General features: G+C 41.2%; 1 protein-coding gene across 4 annotated transcripts in view; it reads right to left on the bottom strand.

The window, feature by feature from the left end:
- The window catches only part of THSD4 (thrombospondin type 1 domain containing 4), a 600,466-nt gene that overhangs the window by 3,004 nt on the left and 575,878 nt on the right, over positions 1–21,584 (bottom strand). For all 4 annotated transcript variants that reach the window (XM_043493644.1, XM_038420562.2, XM_043493645.1 and 1 more), the window contains 2 exons: positions 11,105–11,284; positions 1,055–1,199 (listed from right to left, as the gene is read on the bottom strand). In XM_043493644.1, the coding sequence (XP_043349579.1) occupies positions 1,055–1,199; positions 11,105–11,284 (325 nt within the window). The remainder of the gene's footprint in view (positions 1–1,054; positions 1,200–11,104; positions 11,285–21,584) is intronic.

Here is a 21,584-nt window from a genome sequence, read left to right as displayed (position 1 = left end):
AATACACACCAAAATTAACCCAAATGTGCCACTTTAGCAGATCAAAAAATCTCTCATGCTCTCTGGGATTTCAAAGGGAAGTCAATTTCTGATAGAGTTCAAGGAAAACATTTTAATCAGGAGACTCAAAGAGCTTGGCTTGTTTAGCCTAAGCAAAAGACAGCTGAGAGGAGATATGATTGCTCTCTCTAAATACATCAGAGGGATAAATATTGGGAGGGAGCGGAGTTATTTAAGTTAAGCACTGATGTCGACACAAGAACAAATGGATATAAACTGACCATCAACAAGGTTTAGGCTTGAAATTAGACAAAAGTTTCAGAGGAGTGACGTTCTGGAACAGCCTTCCAGGTGGAGCAGTGGGGGCAAAAATACCTAACTGGCTTCCAGACTGAGCTTGATAAGTTTAGGAAGGGGATGTTATGATGAGACTGCCTACAATGGCATGTAGCTGATCTGTGACTGCTAGCAGAAAATATCTCCAATGGCCGGTGATGGGACACTAGATGGAGAGGGCTCTGAGTTACTACAAAGAATTCTTTCCCAACGTCTGTCTGGTGGGTCTTGCCACATGCTCAGGGTCTAATTGATCACCATATTTGGGGTCAAGAAGGAATTTTCCCCATGGTCAGATTGGCAAAGACCCTAGGAGTTTTTCACCTTTCTCTATATCATGGGGCATGGGTCACTTGCTGGTTTGAACTGGAGTAAATGGCAGATTCTCTGTAACTTCAAGTCTTTAAATCATGATTTGAGGACTTCAATAACTCAGCCAGAGGTTATGGATATTACAGGAGTGGGTGGGTGAGGTTCTATGGTTTGCAATGTGACTAGGTCAGACTAGATGATCATGATGGTCCTTTCTGGCCTTAAAGTCTATGAGAACCTACTGTACCTTTATAAAAAGAGAGCCTTGTTTTGTTTAAAAATGAACTCCTAAAATCAGAACAGAAAATAAACGCTGAACCCAGAGAGCCTATACAGGATTGTTAAATATTTTCTCCACTAGATGGAGTTCCACAATCAAAACAGTTGAGTTTTCCTGTCTCCTTACCTATTTCTGGTATACAATCCTGAGTGTTACAAGATTCTTTTTCTTCTGGTTTAAGCTGTGGATCACATTGGTTACTGGGTGTCAGATCATCTGACAGACATCGTACTTCTCGAACCCGGAATCCTCCTTCACAGGATTTGGAACACTGAAATCAAATGAGTTAAAATTCAGGAAGGTGATAATTTGTACTAGGAAACCCTCACAGAGAAAGGGGGCGTATAGCCTTATTCAAAGCCTCTAGACTTCTTTCCACTGAATTCAATAGGATTGGGAGCCTTAAAATGCTGACTAGAAAGTTACAGGAGTCATTTCCTGTTAGGGCTCAAGAAAAATCCCGTCCTCATGATCCCCAGGACAAATGAGCAAGACAAGGCTCTCTGTAAGAGAAATCACTTGAATCAATCAATTGAAATACTCTCATAGTACCCCCTTCTGGGGTACATTTTATCAACCATCCTGTTAGCTGGATGACAGGAAGCCAGAAAGATTGTTATAGATGTGAGAGGAATTAAAGGAACAATTTGTAGTGGGGTGGGGTGGGGTGGGGGGGGAGGTTCCAACATGATGGAGTGAAAAACAACAACCCCAGCTGCAGCTCTTTCATAACAGTCAGTGTGATAACAATGGGAATGCTATTTTCCTGTCTGATGAGAAAGGGTCATTGCTTCTGCTCAGGGATTGGCGTGTACACTATACCAAATCAATCTCAAAGAGACTATTGAACAGACAGTGGGTGTCACATTGTCTGGAGTGGTTCACGACTGTGAGTGCCTACCTCAGGGCAGATTGTCAGACAACAGGGAAGACACCCCAAACTGATGGTGTGTTTTATATTTAGATTTCACCAAGCCAGTGACAAATGTGAACTCCTGGATCACTATACCAGTCTTACCATGGAGTCACAGACAGTCCCCTTAGACACTCTAGTCTATCTTGCCACCCAGACAAACTGGACTTTGCGATAAAAGGTCACTTAAACCAAAAATCACACCACATCAGGTTGCTCCCAGTCCCAAGAGATCAGTCACTTACCCCAGATCAAATGGTACTCTAGATCTTACACTAAAGACAATACACTGGTAGCCAATTCTATAGTCAACTAACTAAACGTTTATTAGCTAAGAAAAGGAAGCAAGAATTACTGAGATAAATATATGTATAGGTGAGTCACAGTTTGTAATTCCAAATGGTGGCAGTGATGCAATAAACTTTTCAGGGTTCCCAAATCAGGGCCATCCCTAGCCATTTAGGTGCCCTATGCAGCCCTCCCATGGTGGGGGGGGGGCATGTGGGGCCCTAGGCCTCCCTGCCTAGGGTCGGGGAGGTAGGAGCTGTGGGGGGCACTTTTGGGGGCCCCACAGGCCCAAAGTGGCTCGGGGGATTAGCGGGGTGCTGGGAGCAGCCCACTCCACTTCCCTTGCCCTGGCCCCAGCCATGTCATTTGGGAAAGGGGGCTTGGGGGAAAGGATCCCACCCCCGCACTCACTGGCAGTGGTGGGAAGTGGAGCAACCTGGCTCCAGCCAGCTCTATTCCACCAGCTCCCAGCCGTGATGCTCTGCTTCCCGCCACCGATGAGTGTGGGAAGGTTGGGGAAAGGACGCCCCAGCACTCGCTGGCGGCTGGAAGCTGAGTGATGTGGCCCAGCCTGCTCCGCTTCCCTTGTCCCAGCCCCAGACATGTTGCTCAGGGGGGTGGGGTTAGGGAAAGGTCCCCCCTCCCCCCGGACTCACTGCTGGCGGGAAGCAGAGCAGCCCAGCGCCAGCCAGCTCTACTCCACCAACTCCCAGCTGCAGGGCTCTGCTTCCCGCCGCCAGTGAGTCCGGGGGGGGGGGGGGGGTGGGAGAACCTATCCCTAACCCCCTGACCAGCAACATGCTGCCAGTGAGTAGGGAGCATCCTTTCCCTAACCTCCCCACACTCACTGGCAGTGGGAAGTGGCATGCCGCGGCTGGGAGCTGGCAGAATGGAGCGGGCTGGGGCCGGGTTGCTCCACTTCCCATCTTTGCTGGTGAGTGCAAGGTCGCTGGGGGAAGAGGTGGAATGGGAGCGGGCCGGGGGCGGAGCAGGGAGAAGCGTAAGAAGTGGGGCGGAGGGAGTTGTCCGGGGCTCTACACCCTCCTAGAGACGGCCCTGCCCCTTGCAGTGGGCGCAGCCTGTGGGGGGGTCCGGCCAGGGGATAGGGCTGGTCGCAGGGCTGGTGCTGCTGCCTATGCAGTGTGCAGTTGCCTAGGGCACCATGAAATTTGAGGCAATTTGGTGCCCCAATTTTCACAGTGCCCAATGCAGCTGCATATGCTGTGTATGCCTAAGGATGGCCCTGTCCCAGATCGTGCCTGGGGATCTCCACTTTGCATCTGGTAAACTTCCCTGTAGATGTCCAAACAGTCCAGAGATGAAGGATCTTTCCTTGAATCCTTATAGCTTCTTCTCATAGAAAATAAGCTGACAGGGTCACTACCCATGTGGGCTTTTCCTTTGATGACGGAGAGAGAGGTACACATTTTGGGTTTTTGACCTCCGATCATCACAATGACCACTTGCTTCAAAATGAGCACTTTTCTGTTAAAGTTCTTCATATGCATTCCACAAGGTTTCTTTCTCCTTTGATGGGTTATTTAGTTACAGGTGTTTACACAATGTAATGTTTGTTATTACACTATAACAGGATACCGATAAGTGAAAACAATGCAAGTAACATCCCATTAGTTTTCATGACATTTAAACACCAGTATACTCTTATACATTTAACAATCACTTTGACCTATGCTAATATATAAGTGAATTGGCCTGGGCCTTCAGCATGAGCTGGCACCTGGTCTGCCAGCATCACAGTAGGGAAAAGAGGGAAGGTGGGGGGAGAACTGTGATTCCTTAATCCCCAAACGCACTACACTTTCTTGTGGCAACTGTAACCAACTCCAATGCCCTTTGATCAAAACACACAAGATTGTTTTAAAGTAAATGCAGCCTGCATGAAATATATATGGAATTGATAGCCCAGGAGTCTTTAATTCACCCTCTCGCTACAGAAAATGTTCTGAAAAAACAAAATCTCATTTTCTCTAGAGGAGAAAAATATTTATGGATACCATAAACATGCTGCAATGTGAAATTCATGTGCACAGTGCTCAACTGAACTAAACAGTTTTTTCACAGAACAAACATGGGTGATTGTGGAAATGAAAAATGAAGGGAGGGAAGACGGGACGGACAAGCGCAGCTGAGTCTTGACTACTACTACAGCTCAGTGTCAAATGTAGCAAGTTGGAGTATCAGTGAAAGTCGCAGACCTATTTGCCACGTCTCTATCACTCCCTTGAGCTGACCTTACATACTCTACACACTCCCACATACCACGCTGGAGGACTGCAGGGGCAAAAAGTTTTCCTCTGTGTCCTCTCCACTTCTTGGACCATCCTACTCAGCATAATCACTGAAGTGCTGCTTCATTTTGGGAGCCAGGAGGACTTCACCAAAAGGGCCAAGTTCAGCCTGAGTCTAAAGAGAGTGCTATTCCACTGACTGCAGCAGAGATGCACCAGGGCAGACATGAGCTGAATTTGGCCCTAAGAGAAGTTATAACATTTGGATCACAGATTTGCAGGGTGGCTTATTACTCTCTCAGCACTTACTCCTATACTTGCACATACCATTGCTAACTGCTAAGAGTTCTGCTCTGGTTCCTGGCATGTCTACTAAAATCAGACACAGAAACAGCACCTTCAAGTATTCTTGAAAACCCCCAAAGAGGATTAAGTGTTTCAAACAAAATAGCCAGTATCTTCACAAAGGTCTTTAAAAACTCCAGTCTTTAGTAGTGGAGATTCACTTTGGCCAAAATTGGCTGTCAGTAACACCAACAGAAATCTGAAGAAATTCCATTGACATAAAACAACAACAGGAATAATACCCAACTCTCAGATAGTGCTTTTCATCAGAACATCTCAAAGCACTTCACAATTGCTAATTTGTTTAACCTCAGCCCTATGAAATAGAGAAATATCATTAGCACCATTTTACACATGGGAAACTGAGGCACAGAGAGGTTAAGAAGCTTGACCAAAATCACTCAGGAATTTTGTGGCAGAGCACAGACTTGAACCTGGATCTCACTTTAGACTGACTTCTCCTGAGTTACTCTGGATTTATGTTGATTTTATTGAGAGCCAAACATGAATTTTGGTTTTCAGAGAAGCACCCAGGAAACAATTACAGGGAGAAATCTGGATTCTGGTCAGCTACTTTGTTTTATTTTGTTTCCCCCTCTGAAAGAGAGTGGCTAAAGTGTTCCCCCTTCTTTTCTGCTTTCCTTTGATGCCCTAAGTGTGGCCAGATAAATGAGTAATGCAAGCAAGAGGACAAACAAAAAGCAATTTCTACCCTTAATGTCATGTGGGAAAAAAATGTCAGGAGGGATTTAGAATCATATTACTTTCAAAGGCACTTGCCTAAAGGTTTGCGGAAGGAAAATCAAAATGAGGGATCTGTGGGCTCTCCACACAGAGGACTGTCATTTTGGATTTGATCTAAGGCCATGAAAAGACGTGAACTACAGCATTTGATAAGATGGCATCTCAGTGCTCATCAAACATATCACATGTCCTTCTGAGGAAATACTGGAGTTTGGGTTTTCATTTTTGTGACAAATGTTCATTTTTCATCATAATTCTAATAAGCTACTTTGTCAAAGATGAGCAACGTTAGGAAGATAAATGAAACCAAAGTCACTTGTGGCATTGGTGCACAGCAGCAGGCCCACTTCCTTGGAAATTGTTGATACATGGCACTCTCTACACAGTAAGCTCTATTCTCAGTGATGTTCCAAGTACTGTAGACTGTTTTATGGTAAATTTCAGATTGCTTTGGGAACTGGAGCACATCCATCATTCTTTAGTGACCCTTAATTTTAAATGAAGCCATAATCCTGGAAAGAGGCACTTCTTAATGCTCTGGGTAATATCATTAAGGGGTAAAACCACTTAGTAAAAGAAAAAATACATAATTTGCAATAATTATACTCAGCAATAAAGGGCCAAATTCATACCTTGTGTAAGCAGGCCCTATATCTTTATAGTCTGTCTCATCTATTCGCTGAAGGACTGAAAGGATAACTGGATTTATCAAGTTTGATTTTGATCATTTACACCCATTTCCCTGTAATGGATCTCCAATAAAAGCCCACTCAGGCTTCCCAGTCTTAACACAGATGCTAAGAGAAAAGGAGTTCTTGTGGCAACTTAGAGACTAACAAATTTATTTGAGCATAAGTTTTTGTGAGCTACAGCTCACTTCATCGGATGCATCAAATAAATTTGTTAGTCTCTAAGGTGCCACAAGTCCTCCTTTTCTTTTTGTGGATACAGACTAACAAGGCTGCCACTCTGAAACAGTTGCTAAGGACAGTTTATTGGTATTGCTCTTCACCCAGCAGTGAAATGAAACATGATTCATACAAAGAACTGGGGGATAATTCAAGATGCATGATTAATTAATAGAATATTATTAGGTCCAGTTGTAAGAACATTTCTATTTTTGCAGAACTAATTTTCCAAGTATAGTCTGTATCAGTTGTTTAATCTTCTCCAGTGCTAAATACTTAATAGCCATTTTTCAATGCAGACTTAGTTGCAAGAAAAACATCTGTATCAAATTTTAGTTTTACATTCATGCTGATTTCATGCATTATTCAGAAACATACTGCATACTAAGAAAGGCAGTAAAGAAAAAGTGCTCCCTCTTGAACCACAGTGAACTAACTAGTGGAAAGTCACTCTAGGTAACATCCCGAAACATTGCCATAATGCAAGGTTTCTCCCTTTTCTTTGTCCCATAAGGTATATTCAAACCCACACATATACAATGATAGTCAGGGATTACTGGTCTGTGTGTAAAAAATGTTGAGACAGAAAATGCCTTCTCTCTCTCTCTTTTATTTGATGTGGTCAGTTGGGAATCTAATAAAACAAACAAGCGGACAAAAAAAAACCCTCCAGACACTCGGAACTATATAGAATTTGAGACCTCCCAACAACCTTATAAACAGTTAATTTCTATTTATTCTGATAAGCAGCATATTCTTCACTCATATTATTCCTGCAGATAGTATTATTTTTCCTAACATGCTGTAGTTTTTCTGAAACATTGGTTTCATGAATGTTAGTTCTCGTTACATTTTGTGGGCCAAATCTTCAACTGAGGTAAATCAATATAGCTTCTCTGAGGTCAATGTGTCTATGCCAAGTTATATCAGTTTAGGAGGCAGCCTTCTTTTGTGTTAGTTGCATAAAAAACTGGGATTGTATTCAAATTATATACAAAACTAGAAAATAAATTGCAATGTTTCCTAAATGCTTTTTGAGAGAGATGATGATGCTGGTGACATTATTTATTATTTGTACAGTGCCCCAAATTGTGACAGGCAGTTTGCAGAAAAAAAAAAAAGACATAGTATGGAAGAAGTTCCAAACAAGAACCAGATCGTGCCAACACTGACTAATGAATACAGTTACTACTAGTGGGGGAATGGAAACGTTCATAGTTGTGAGCACTACACTTGTAGTTATTTTTTTTGCAGTACTGGACCCTACTACTGGAATTATTACATAAATGGATGGGTGAGAAAAACAACTGCAGAGATGAGGCAAGACAAAATTACAATATGAAGATCACATGTTTACTTAGCTATGGTATGTGCACATCTTGAAGGTTCCATTCAAGTTCTTTTTATGTTAAAACAATTCCATAAATAATCTCCATTTATAAAAACTGGTAGATTAACTCCAGTGGGCTGCAGCATGTGTTTGTTATCAATTCCACTGGTAGCTGAGTGGTTTAGATCCTAATCTCCAAAAGCTTTTAAATCCTTTCCAAATTATTCTTGCCCTGGTGGTGCCCTTCTTTCCTGTATCATTCATACCCAGCAGCAAATGTAAAGCTGCAATACTGCTTACAAACATCCTCACAGCAAGTCTCACTCAACTCAACAGTAATGACACGTTCCTCTCACAGTGGGGAATTTCCCTGATATATCCTGAATATTCCAGAACATTTAGAGACCATTGCATTGCACAGTATGCAGACAATATGGGAAAGCAGCACACACATTGCTCTGCAATTTTTCCTGGGAATCAAGAAATCGTATTAGGCAATCCTTGAGCTGGCTCTCTGAAATTTCTAGTCATTGTACAAGTGACAACACGAATTCATTACATGATGAAAATAAGGGAAATTGCCCATACTAAGAGTCCAACTAGTACCTGCTGAGGTAAATAGAAAGATTTGCTAGATCATGCTGTAAGAAACCCAGCAATATCAGAAAAGCTTATTAGCCATAATTAGTAATGTTAATTTATCAAGCCTATTTATAAGTTTATAGTATTCAACCTAAACAAATGAAGAACATTAAATGATATGGACCTGATCTTAAAAGATGGAGATTTCAAAGTGATAGACATGAAAAAGGGTCTGAAGGCTTGTCTACACAGATAAATTAATCTGGATTAAGATAGGGTGTGGATTTAAAATGGAATAGCTATTCCTGATTAACTCCCTGTGTGGGCGCTCTTATCCCAGAATAAGAATGCCTTAATCCAAATTAATTTGATCCACTTGGATAAAAATAATTCAGATTAAAGTACTTTTATTCCAGAATAAAAGCACCCAGACAGGAAATTAATCAGGAATAGCTATTGCAGAATAACTCCCTGGGTAGCCAAGCCCTGAATAGAAATCTCTACTCCCTTTTAATTGAAAATAGGATTTGCTGGTGTTCAGCTTCTTGCAGGGTTACACCATATATCATGAATAAATATTGCCCCAGGATCATTTTAAATTCACAGTCACAAAGGGATATTCTTTAGGGGGAAAAAACTAACACAAGTCAGCCTCATAGATCCTTGATTGTACTAAACTATATCTGAAAACTTATTTAATCAATTTTACTGCAATTGTTTTCTGTTGTAGAAACATCAGAAACAAATGCCATCAAGGAGCAGCTTGAATAATGGTAGTTTTCTGATAAGCAGCTGCAGAAGAGAGCATTGTTGCATTATTGATTAAAATGGGCAGCTAAAACCGCAATCACCCACCACAAAACCACCACATTGTGACTGACGGCTGTGCTGCTGAAAAGCTGTGGTAAGATCTCTAGCGTAGTGTCATAGAAAAATTGCTGACATTAATTTAATATCTGTTAAATAAGTTCCTTTCTACTTCACTTTAAGATCAGTGTCAATAAGAATTTAAAGTTAAGCTACTTCTGATTTCTGAATTTAGCCAGAAGTATTTTTCTAGCTATTTCTTAGGAATCAAATGCCAGTTCCACTGTGGAATGGGCTGACCATTTCATAAAATTCCTCAAGCATTTTAATTCACAGATTTACCAGTCACACAAAGCTGATTATTCTCAGCAGAGCCTTTTCCATTTTTCCAGTTTAATGACACAATGCTGAGAATAGGGGCTCACTGTTCATTTAGAGGGCAACACAAAGCCAGATTGCTGTCTCCCAGTTAAACAGGCAATCTGGGGTCTTTGTGCCCAAGTGCCCCATTCTCTACGGCTTACACACTCTAGCCCCATCCCAACTTGGATTCTCACTCATAAGTACCCTCATACCTGGTGAGCACTCACCAATTCTTCTTCAGACAGGTTGAGCCTATGTATTTCCCAGACCACTGTTCCCTCTATTCAGGCAGGCTGGGATCTATCCTAGAGGAGGAAAGACTCAGCCTCCACTTTGCCAAACACAGGACTATGTCTGGAGCGTTACCTCTGCCTAGAGTGCCCCAGTAGAGTCAAGATCCAGATGACAGCAACAAGGATCCCCCAAGCACAGAGTCCTCTTCTGGGATGGTATTGGTGGGACCCCTCAAAGCAGTGGATTTCAGAGCTAACAATTAAGGTGAATGAGGCAATCCAAGCTGAGTCTCCAGACGCAGGCAGAATCACTGTATTGCTAACACTTGAGTTTTCACATTCATGACAAATTTTTAAAATATAAAGTTGAAATTCTGAAGTATTCACATGAATCCACGAGCATCACCCTAAGCACTGGGCCTACAGTACCATGGATAATACTACTGACCTTGAAGTGAAACTTAATATTCTTTGTACATGAATTATATTGTAAATAAAATGTGCTTTGTGCTGGGTCAGTGTTGCAAAGTAGCTGGAAATCTTCCATAGAGGGCAGCCGAAGAGTCCCCGAACAGGAAGGAATCTGGCTTGACACCATAGCATTTCAGATGTCTACATTCTCTTTTATCTGATTAACTAAATCCCACATTAGTTTACCCTCACTGCAGCTGAGGAGATGTGGGAGTGTGGAGGAAGCTCTACACCATTTTTCTGCTCCCTTCATCATGGACAAGCTGGGGCCCTAAGCGGCATAAAGACTGCTCTAAATTATGTTGTCTGCAGTGGTCCCATAGGGTATGTCTTCACTACCCACCGGATTGGTAGGCAGCGATCAATCCAGCGGGGATCGATTTAAAATTTAAAATCGATCCCTGAGCGCTCTCCTGTCAACTCCTGTACTCCACCGAGGCGTCAGGCACAGGTGGAGTCGACGGGGGAGCGGCAGCAGTCGACTCACCGCAGTGAAGACACCACAGTAAGTCGATCTAAGTACGTAGACTTCAGCTACGTTATTCACATAGCTGAAGTTGCGTAACGTAGATCGATCCCACCCCCAGTGTAGACCAGGGCATAGGAACAAGGATCAGGTGAAGTAGTATAAGCTCCATTCTTCCTCAGCATGCCCCCGACATGGAGCAGGACATGGGAGATGTAGAGGCAGCTGCACTACCTGGGGATTGCTTTCTGTTGGGGGACTCCTTGACTGTCCCTGTAGGGAAGATTTCCAGCTGCTTTGCCCCCAGAGACAGCAGAAAGCAGGTTTTATTTACAATATAATTCATGTGCAGAGAATATGAAGTCTCACTTCAAGGTCAATATTATTCCCATTATGATGTTTTTCATATAAATACAAAGAAGATGGTCAGAGATGCACCATTCTGGCTTGAATATAGAAAAGGAAAAAAGGACTTACTGTGCTCCACTCTGTATTAAACCACTTAGCCCCACAGGGTTTGAGGTAGCAGGACTGCTGGCTGGGCGGTCTTTCCAAAAATGAACATTCATAAGGGTTCAACACATCAAAACTGCCTTCCGTTTTTCTAATACAAATGACTTCTCTCTGTTGGGTTCCGCTGCCACATTCAATTGAACACTGCATCAGGGAACAGAAAGAGTGGTGGAAGTCACATAACAGCATACTTCTGATATTCTAGTCACATACGCTAGCTACTCTCATAAATTAAATATGCATTTTAGACTAGCGTTCTGTGCTACCAGAGGGATAGTCACACGTTATAAGTATTAATGTTCTGAAGGAGGAAGCTTTAAAGCTTGGTTTGATTATGCTCCAAGTCTCTGTATACAAATCTGGACTGCAACATTCTGAAGTCTTTTTGTACATCCTTGTTCCCTGCCTCCACTGAACGGAGGCAGATCTTTCGTCTCATCCCCAGCACTACAGTCCTGATTATTCACTCTTCCCTATGCCCTGCCCACAGCCCAACTTTATTTTACGCTAGGAAACTGCAAGTGAAAAGTGGACTTGAAATACTGCTGCCCCGGGAAATTAATATTAGACATAACACTTAATAGTGCCCGAAGGCCCTGATTCAGCAATGCACTTCAGCACGTGCTTATAATTAAGCTTCTGAGTAGTCCCATAGAAGTCAGTGGGATTACTCATATGCTTCACGGTTAGCCTGTTTAAGTGCTTCACTGACTCAAGGCTATACAGCTTTTTGTTGTCACATTTTTGTTTAGGGGAGAGGGATAGTTCAGTGGTTTGAGAATTAGTCTGCTAAAAACCCAAGGTTGTGAGTTCAATCCTTGAGGGGGACATTTGAAATCTGGGGCAAAAATTGGGGATTAGTCCTGCTTTGAGTAGGACTCTATGACCTCCTAAGGACTCTTTTGCAACCCTGGTATTTTATGAACTTGCAAGTTCTAGGTTTACAAGTTCTATCCTTTGTACTGTTCCATATGGCTAGCCAATAAACAAATGACACAAGATTTCTATTGTTTATTTATTTATTTGGGCACCAAAGTTCATTTTTCAAAACTGTCCATAAGGAAACAGGTTTCAGAGTAGCAGCCATGTTAGTCTGTATCTGCAAAACGAAAAGGAGGACTTGTGGCACCTTAGAGACTAACAAATGTATTTGAGCATGATGCATCCGATGAAGTGAGCTGTAGCTCACGAAAGCTTATCTCAAATAAATTTGTTAGTCTTTAAGGTGCCACAAGTACTCCTTTTCTTTTTGCGAATACAGACTAACACGGCTGCTGCTCTGAAACCTGTTTCTTCCCTTTGTTTATTTTACAGAATTCATGTGGCTTTGAATACTGCATAACGCACAATGTTCTTTTTAGTTATTAATGATTTACTGAGGATTTACTGAGAGTTTCCTGCTAAGTCTCTCCCAAAAGCATTGTGACAGACTGAAATAGCATGGGTCTAGTTTCAAGTGTGTGTGCATAGTTAATAAGCCAAAGATCCCCGGGACAGTATTTTATCACATAGCTGGGGATACATCAAGATACCAGACACTGTATTTTACTGTTATAAATTCTTAGATATCACAATCATCATAAACTGAAATCACTGGAAGACGGAACAACATTTTAGCTCATAAAACATTAGTAAAGCACAAAAAAAAACCCTCAGGAAAAACAAGGCTGTTTCTATGGAAAAATGATTATTCTACTGTCCTGAATGATTTAAGACCTTTGGTTTATTTCAGACCATCATTACGGGCCTCAAAACAAAGCCTTATAATAATATTCTGCAACACAAAGAGCATCCGATGAAGTGAGCTGTAGCTCACGAAAGCTTATGCTCTAATAAATTTGTTAGTCTCTAAGGTGCCACAAGTCCTCCTTTTCTTTTTTCATAAGGAAACAGGATTACTTACATTTATCATACTGAAGCAGCTAAAGTACTACCCGGTCTTTTTAACCAAAATTAGGGTCAAATTTTCAGAGGTGCCTAAGTCTCATTGACTTTCAAATGAGAATTAGGGCTAGTCAACACACAGTTTTTACAATGCTTTAATTATCTCAGTTTAGAAGTTTTATACTCGTATAATTGCATCCACATTAGGTAGTTGTACCACCTTAATTGTATCGGTTTCTAAATTGGCATAGATAAAGCAGTACAAAAACTGTGTAGCAAACCCCTTACGCTCCTGAATGCCTACGTAACGTTGAAAATGGGACTTAGATTCCTGTCATTTAGTTTTGAAAAGTTTTCCCCCTAAACTGCAATACCTACCTTGTAGATCACTCAGAAGCAATGGAAGATACATAGCATTTAGTCAGCAGGTAATGAAGAAGGGTTATCAGAAACACACTTGGAGGATTTAGTGAAAGCCATCAAAATATTTTCCCCCCAATAAACTTCTAAACAAAATCACATTCTGAATGGATTATGTCAGGAAACTTTTATGTTTCCTGTTGAGGATATGACAGCTGTAACTGTTGATTTGAATTCAGAGCATGAAATTCCAATGAATGTGAACATTACCAAAACCAAATCAAAAAGGATACTCTGACTAAAGCTATGACAACACCATTAGCTTAGTTTCCCCAATTATGTTAAAAGTAAAGAAACAAAAGGTGTAAACACAGGATTCTTTATCTTTACATTTCACAGCTGTTGTTTGATTTCTGTACTTGGTCTCAGCATATTATATTTACATGGCAGTTTCTTTTTCTTACTTATAGGAAGAGGAAGGTCCATCGCTGTCTTGAGAACTATTGTACACTTTTTATCACAAGGATTTATTTTGCTCATGAAGTAAACTTTATAGCAAACTTAGGTTAAACATTGAGACAATACACTTTCACTAAGCTAAAATATCAGTCTATGATATTAAACTGAAATAAGTTGGAGGCTTTCCACTCTAAAGAAACATTTTGTTATGTTTGAGCATGACTGGTTTTAAAGTTCGTAATGTGATAATGTACAACTTGAACCAGGCCAGTATGGGATACAAATTTCTGTGAGGTTCTGTGAAAAGGAACATTGAGGATAAACACTGAGAACCCTATATTTATTCACTAGGTTTCAGGAGCCAATTTAGCTTACAGTGACAATCTGAAAATAAGGATCACAGGCGCAGTCTGAACAAAGCACAAATCAGGAAGCTTATCTGTTAGGATATATCCTAAGAATATTAAGGGATGTTAATCACAACCTTGTACATTAGAGTCTCTTTTTAAGGCCTAAAGAGAGCCTCACAACAAAATTTACCTTATGTCCTAGCCTGTGAACCAATTAATAATATTTACTTATGGCCAGCAAACTAGTCTCTACTTTGCCAAATGCATGATAATAGCCTAAAAAACACTTTCTGTTTTGCCTTGGTTTTCATTAGTGGAATGGAACATATGTATGAGCATATAATACAGATCAGATGACATCAATGAAAGAGGAAAAGGCTATCACCACCACAAACATTTTCCGGTGAACTCTCTTACAGGCTTTCTGTAGTTGTGAACTGTTGATACAGGGCTGGGAAGTTGAGGGAATATTGCTTGATCATCCAACTCTTCTACACTACTGGCCTGGCTAGTGCTAGCAAAACTCAGATCCTTTTAATTCTCCACTGATGGCAGCAATAGTAGACATGCTGGTGAAGGCACGGTGGAGGTGGTTTTTACCATGTATTATCATGAATTTGCTTTAGTGGTGCATATAACCTCTCCTTTGCCATCCATGAATGGTCATATGCACAAGTTCTTGTCTGAAATAGTGTTAACAGACAAAAGGTCTTGTGAATGTTGGAGTGAATATGTATTTCATATTACAAGAATATAACAATATTTTCATGTTTACAATCTTAAATGGACGATGGTTTAAGACAGGTCTTAATATTAAAATATTCTCCCTGAGCCTCCATCACAGATGCAGCCAAACAGAAAACACTGGGTTGCCTCCATTGGCCTTCCACCAGAATGCATAAGACTAGGATAAAAGACAGTGATGCCCACAGGTACCATCAGGCTCCAGGACACATGCTGCTAAATATGCTGCGGGAATGCTGGGTGGGAGGTGATGTGTCCAGTTCCATCTCATGAATGTTGCTTAAATAAGACATCTGGAGGCTTTTAATATGCATTGCCAATGGTGACTACTGGGTATAAGATGGTTTGACTATCATTAATAGGGATGTATCATTGAGAACTGGCCTTGAGAGAACTGAAATCATCAATGGCCACTGTCTGCTGGCACTTTCTGGTCACATTGCCTGCCCTTCTGGTTAAACAAAGTCCCTGCACATCAAGCTCTGAAGATTGGACTTGATGCCAGGAGGGGACCCGGCCCAGTTGTGGACTGGTGGTGGTCGCACAATTGCCCACAATTAACCTGGCTGTACCAAATTAGTAAAAACCCTGTGGCACTCTTAGATGCCAGGAATAAAGCATATTGTGTCATGGACACTCGGCTCTATGGACCTCTGCTGTCTAAGTGTAGTGTTGTTGTATGCCACCTATGCAGCTACTTTTCCTCTCCAAAGTTCATGTAGGTCCTATAGGGTTTAATAATTGCTCTTATTTAACATCTATTAACTACCATTAAGAGATATTGTGAATACACAAGCTGTAATGCCAGCATTACACTGGTGACATGCAGCTACATTAATTCTTTTCATAAGCTATGGCTATGGACAATGTGTTCTCCTACCTCTTTCAGTGCATGTGCAAATTGGAGCCTGGATGGAAAACAGCTGACTCAAGCAGAACACCAGAAAGAATTGCATGCATCTGATGAAGTGGGTTCTACCCCACGAAAGCTTATGCCCAAATAAATTTGCTAGTCTCTAAGGTGCCACAAGTACTCCTTGTTCTTTTTTTTAGAAAGAACAAAGTAATGCTAAATGAAAAGGGAATTGCTTCAAGGAACTGGTGAACACCTTTATCTAGCTCTCAATTGGAGATATCTGCCCATCTGCAGTTAGTATTTGTTTTTTATACTGCAGTGACACCTAGGAGCTCCAGCCATGGATTGGGACCCCCTTGTGCTACACACTGTACAAAAACTTAGTGCGGAGCCTGGTGGTCATAGTGTAGGGTCGTTACTAACACAAAAGGTGAGTCATCAAAAGTTTCTTCTTTTCTGGCTAACAAAAACACTCCATCCATTCTTCTATGCATATGGCCTGGTCATGATGGCTCTTGCATTCATCACTTTCTTGCTCACTTATTGTAACTCTTGGATCAAGATAAGATGTTTAAAAGGAAGCTGCAGCTGGTACTAAGTGAGTGGGTTGAGTTGATGAAAACAAATTGCACTGGTGCTCTGCATCTTTCAAGGACTTCTGGAGCTACATCAGAAAACTCAGATTGCTCTATTTAGCCTTTATGTGATTAAACCATATTATCTCAAGGACCAGCTGTCCTAGGACCTGCCACAACACCTACCAATGTTCACTTTATTGTACCCAATATCTACAGCAGCCAGTAGGCTCTGGAACATTCCTCCAAATGAGACCAAGAAAAGTCTAGTCCTTGCAAGACTTGTGTCTTCACCAAAGCATTCCTCAAAGAGCCAGAGCAGATGAGAAGACAAACCCAACAGCATCCTCAAAGAAGAGATGATGAAAACCTAACCAAAGAGGAGGACGACAGATTGGTTTATCATTACACACAGATGTCACTGTTTTCTACAAGTGCCTACAATGAGTATTTATGAATTATTATTATAATAGATGGATTTTTTCCTTTCTATACAAAACCTTCCTAGACCCTTTATGTTACCAAAAGTGTTACAAATCTTTATGACATTTTGTTTGATACTGACTTGTTTGTTTTTGCAAACACTGAGCAAAAGAAAAAACCCTAACTGATTACATTCACCAAATAACCACACAATGTGTGAAATAATTGCACATATCCAAGAATCTGATCTGCCCTACCAGCCTTCCCTGCACCTTGTGCCTGTAGGGATCGGGTGTCACTGGCCCTGTGGCAGCACAGGGATCCCTCTGCAGCTCCGCTGTCTAGGTCATCTTGCTCATTCCCATGACAGCAGGGCTGCAAAGGGCTCCTGGTGCTCCTGCAGTAGCCATCCAGAAGCAGGGTGGCCTCCCACATGGCCTGGGGCATGTTCTCGTCCTCACAGCCCTGGCCAGGAGGTCTCTGCTGTAGTATCCAAACCTCTGCATTATCTGAATCCCTTCCTTGTCCCCCAGCATTAAGTACATGCAGAGACAAGGAAGGTATTTGGATAATATCGAGGCTTGGATAATAGTGTTTTGGATGAACCTGAGTATACTGTACCTGCACTGGACATCTGCCATGAGTCTTACTTACTAAGGTGTGACATTGAAACATAACCCTCCCTGCTCCACTATCACTGGGTCCCAAACATGCGGTGGGGAAGGCAAAAAAAACCTACCCCACCTCACCCAGACTAGTGGTGACCAAGCCCCCAAAGGAAAAGGGCAACTAGTGTAATGTCCAGAGCAGGCCAAGAGGAAACCCAGTTCTTCTATGATTACATGGCTGGGAGGGTGCTGCCAACCATGTCCAGGTGAAAGAGGGCTTCTCCGGCACTGCATGGGATATAAATACTCTCCCAGTTAGCTGGAAGGGCAGCCCCCCCCACACCTCTGACCTCATCCAGCCATTTCCTGCTCCCCACTCCATCCTGTAAACTTTCCCCTTCTTGCTCCTCTGCTACTAATTGCAGAGGGAGTCCTTAAAGGGGGCAACAGTACAGAGGCAGTGATCAGGATGTAACGTGTGTGTGTGTGTGTGTGTGTGTGTGTGTGTGAGAGAGAGAGAGAGAGATTATATCCCATGTCTGCTTTTGGGGGGTGGGGGGTCACCTTCCCCTGAAGCATTTGGTGTTGACTACTGGCAGGATACAGGGAATGGAACTTGGATCTGATCCAGGCTGGCAATACCCTATTTGGTATGGTTACAATCAGTACTCCTAGAAAAATCCAACACTCTGTTGCTACCAGCACACTTCTTCGTTTGTTTGTTGTTTTTAAAAGGGAGGGATGTGTGCACTGATACTGCTCCTGATTCAAGCAAGATTATAATCATGAATCCTTTGAAGGTTAGAGTTCATTTCTGCAGCCTTACAAATTCTCATATTGTGTGTGGTTTTTAGAAAATGCCTGAATCTGCCAGGGTTTTCCTTTAGTGTTTGCACATATCTATGTGAGGTGGTGCTGGTTCCAGGCTGAAATGGAAATTTGGCTGACATGGGCTCTTATTGCTTGTTTAAAGGTTAAATACACACAATACTGTTCCTGGCATTGTTTGAAAGGCTTTTAGAAGATTATTCCAGCAGCATATTGGTTTCTGTGTTGAATAAAGGGGTATGATTTTCAAAGGCTTATTCTGGCCTAAAACAATTGAGTGTTATTAATAACGGGGATTTTGTTTATGTTTTGGGTGGAATTTTGTGATCCCTCGACCAGATACCCACAAAAACCTTGGCACCAATGAAAAAGTACAGGGTGTGTTGAGAAAATCAGCATACAGTTTACCTAGGATATTCTAACATGCACATATAGAAAAATCTCAGAATCATGTAATTCTTGCAGCAGAGAGGCTGTAAACTATCCATAACAGCACACCGATGGGCACTGTGTCATACTCTTATCAGGAAGAACATGAGTAAATCAGCTACTGAACAGAATAAACAACAGGAGAAACAATGTATCTGCATTTTCTTTAACTGTTACATAGAACATCACTGCCACTCCCCTCCTTCAGCGATTCTACCCAGAAAGCTTTAATAGTCAGCCAAAGCTCCAGAAGCTGCCCTGATCACGCTCCTTTCCCTTGGGTGGAATAGAGCTCATATCCTCTTAGGATAATACTATTTCTATTTCAGAGAGATGCAGTTATATGTGGAATTTCTGGTTGTAATCCTGGTTCTGTTGAAGTCAATAGGAGTTTTGCCATTAACTTCAGTGGGGCCAGTATGTTTATACAAGTAGAATGTGATCCAATGTTTCAATAGCTCTGATTCATTTTCTCTATTTAAACTTGTTTAACTCAATGGAGAAGTCAGGGTGGTGACTTTGTTAAGGACAATGGGTACCAAGTTTTGATAGGTCAGTGAAATAAGAAAAACAAATTAAAACACAAGCTATACTAATGGACAAGCACTGCACACTATCTTCTGCTTTTTTAGTATCTCAGTGGTATGTACCTCACTTGTCCAGCCACTCCATTCCCCTCCCACTAGTGTCCTCTTAATTCATACAAATTCCCCACAGTGTAGTCTTTTCAAATTAGTCATTGTTAGGGTGGAGACTTTGTGTGATAAGAGTGAAGAGATTTTGAGTTTTGGGTGCAGTTTGAACCTTCAGGGGTGACAAAGAAATTGAAGTGAAATATGGGGTCTCATGTTTCAGAGAGACTAAAACTCTGGCTTAGTTCTAGATCAGATGTGTAGTTAAAGCTATGAAACAGGTCCTCTGTGTTACCAATTTGTAATCAATAATTACAATTGTCAACATATGTCTATTTGAGCAGACTATATAAAATGATCCTTGTTTTGTGTATTTTATTGTAACTGCTAGGATATGTAGCACTAATAGATTTTTGGCATGTGTCCTGGGTGAAATATGAGAGAGATTTTCTTCTGTTCCTGAATAGTTACAAAGGAAACACATGCACAGATTATGAATAAGGTTTACCACAGGACTCAGTATAAGTACAAAATAATAAATTACATTTGCTAAGATCTTTGATGAGTTATCATACAGTAAATGAGTTTGGAATCAGGTAAAAATTGAACGACTGAATGACATTCTTGATTTTTGCAAGAGATTCATTTAGATGATTTAATTGTTTAATACTGATAACAGATTCATCTGCTTTGAACGCAGTGGCCAAGTCCTAGAAAAAGGACTGTCTAAGCATTTTAAAATGGGCATAGGTAGAAATTTTCTTATAAATGAATCCAAAATGGCAGCCACGTTAGACTCAATAGCTGGTTTAAAAACTTAAAATGTCTCTTTTTTCCATTTCAAAATACATACTTGAGCATTGCCTCAACTTATGCCCTGTGATATGTGTTTTCAATGGAAAAGAATGCTTTTATGATTTAAAACTTTGGAATTCTGCTTCCCAGATTTAGGTTTGGCGGCGATAACCACTGCATTGACTCATATCAGTGAAATTCTATTCTGACTCTTATTTTTTAAAATATTGTTATTGGTATAGCTCTTAGATAATGTAATTTAGAGGTGGTTTCTGACAATCTGTTGAATAAAGGACAAGTCTGCTGAAAAGCACTTGGAGTCCTGATGGTATTTTATTACTGATTTTCTTGAGAATGGTTGTGAAAGCTAAAAGTATAATTTTATTTCATAATAACTTCTGTTCTTCACAACAGGTCTGAACATCCAGGACTTGAGCAAGAGCTGTCAATAAATGTAAAAGGATTTATCATTAACTAGTAATTAAACTGTGTGCACAGCAACATATGTGATTCTGAATATATTTCTGACTGCAATTCTTTGTAGAGAATGCATTCTAGCCACTTCTGCAAGAAAACCACTTGCGCATACATGGACTCTGATGTCAAGAAACACTTCAACAACCTCGAGGAGATCTGAAGGCTATTTCATTGTAACTATGATATATGCAGATGTTAATGCCCTCATCAAGTTCCATTCCCAGCCACAAAATACCCACTATTTACAGGACTCCTCACTGATGATTTGGTTGCAATTAGTTTTGTGAAGCAGCATGTATCCTCTTACTAGGATCTAGCTCCCAGCTGCAGCACTGTGTGTCACTGGGGTCTCACAAATGGACTGAACAGACCTAGGGAAAGATGTAAAAGGCCTGTGTACTTTCTGCACAACTGCTGATGTCCAGAGTTCAATTTTTTGGATGTCTTTAGGTTGACAGCAATTCACTGAGGGACCTTCAGTTGCCTGAGTACATTTAAAAGGAAAGGCTGCCTATGATCAAAGAGCAGGGAGATTTGGAAAATATCTTGTAGCATGTGGAATTTAGGGGAAAAGGTGAGACACAACAACAGACAATATCTTCAAATGTTGTTAATGCCTGAGAGAATCTGCTACAGGAAACAGCCATCAGCCATCAGAAAAGAAGCTGTAGGTGCCGTTACAGGTGCAGTAATGTTTTCAGATAGAGGAGATTCTCCTTCCTCACTAAGGGTTCACTAGAAGTTGCTGGAAAGTGTGTTGTCCATCTTCTGTACTATATGTAACCTAAATGGGGCAGCAACAAAACGGGCACATTGTTCTTAAAGGAGGTGTTCTGGTTACCCTCTGAGATGTTCTGTTCTTTGGAACACAGATACTTCAAATCTATTAAATCAATGCAGTTCTCCCCTTACTCTACTCTTTCCCTTTTTATGTTGTTAAATGTGTTATTTATTGTATTGATGTTAAAATGTTCAGAAATTTCTATGCTGTAAAGAATTCAGATTAAAAATGCAAATAATATAT

This window comes from Dermochelys coriacea, chromosome 10, assembly GCF_009764565.3.
Source record: "Dermochelys coriacea isolate rDerCor1 chromosome 10, rDerCor1.pri.v4, whole genome shotgun sequence".
In the NCBI taxonomy this organism is placed as follows: domain Eukaryota; kingdom Metazoa; phylum Chordata; order Testudines; family Dermochelyidae; genus Dermochelys; species Dermochelys coriacea.
This window is presented reverse-complemented; position numbering and strand designations above follow the sequence as displayed.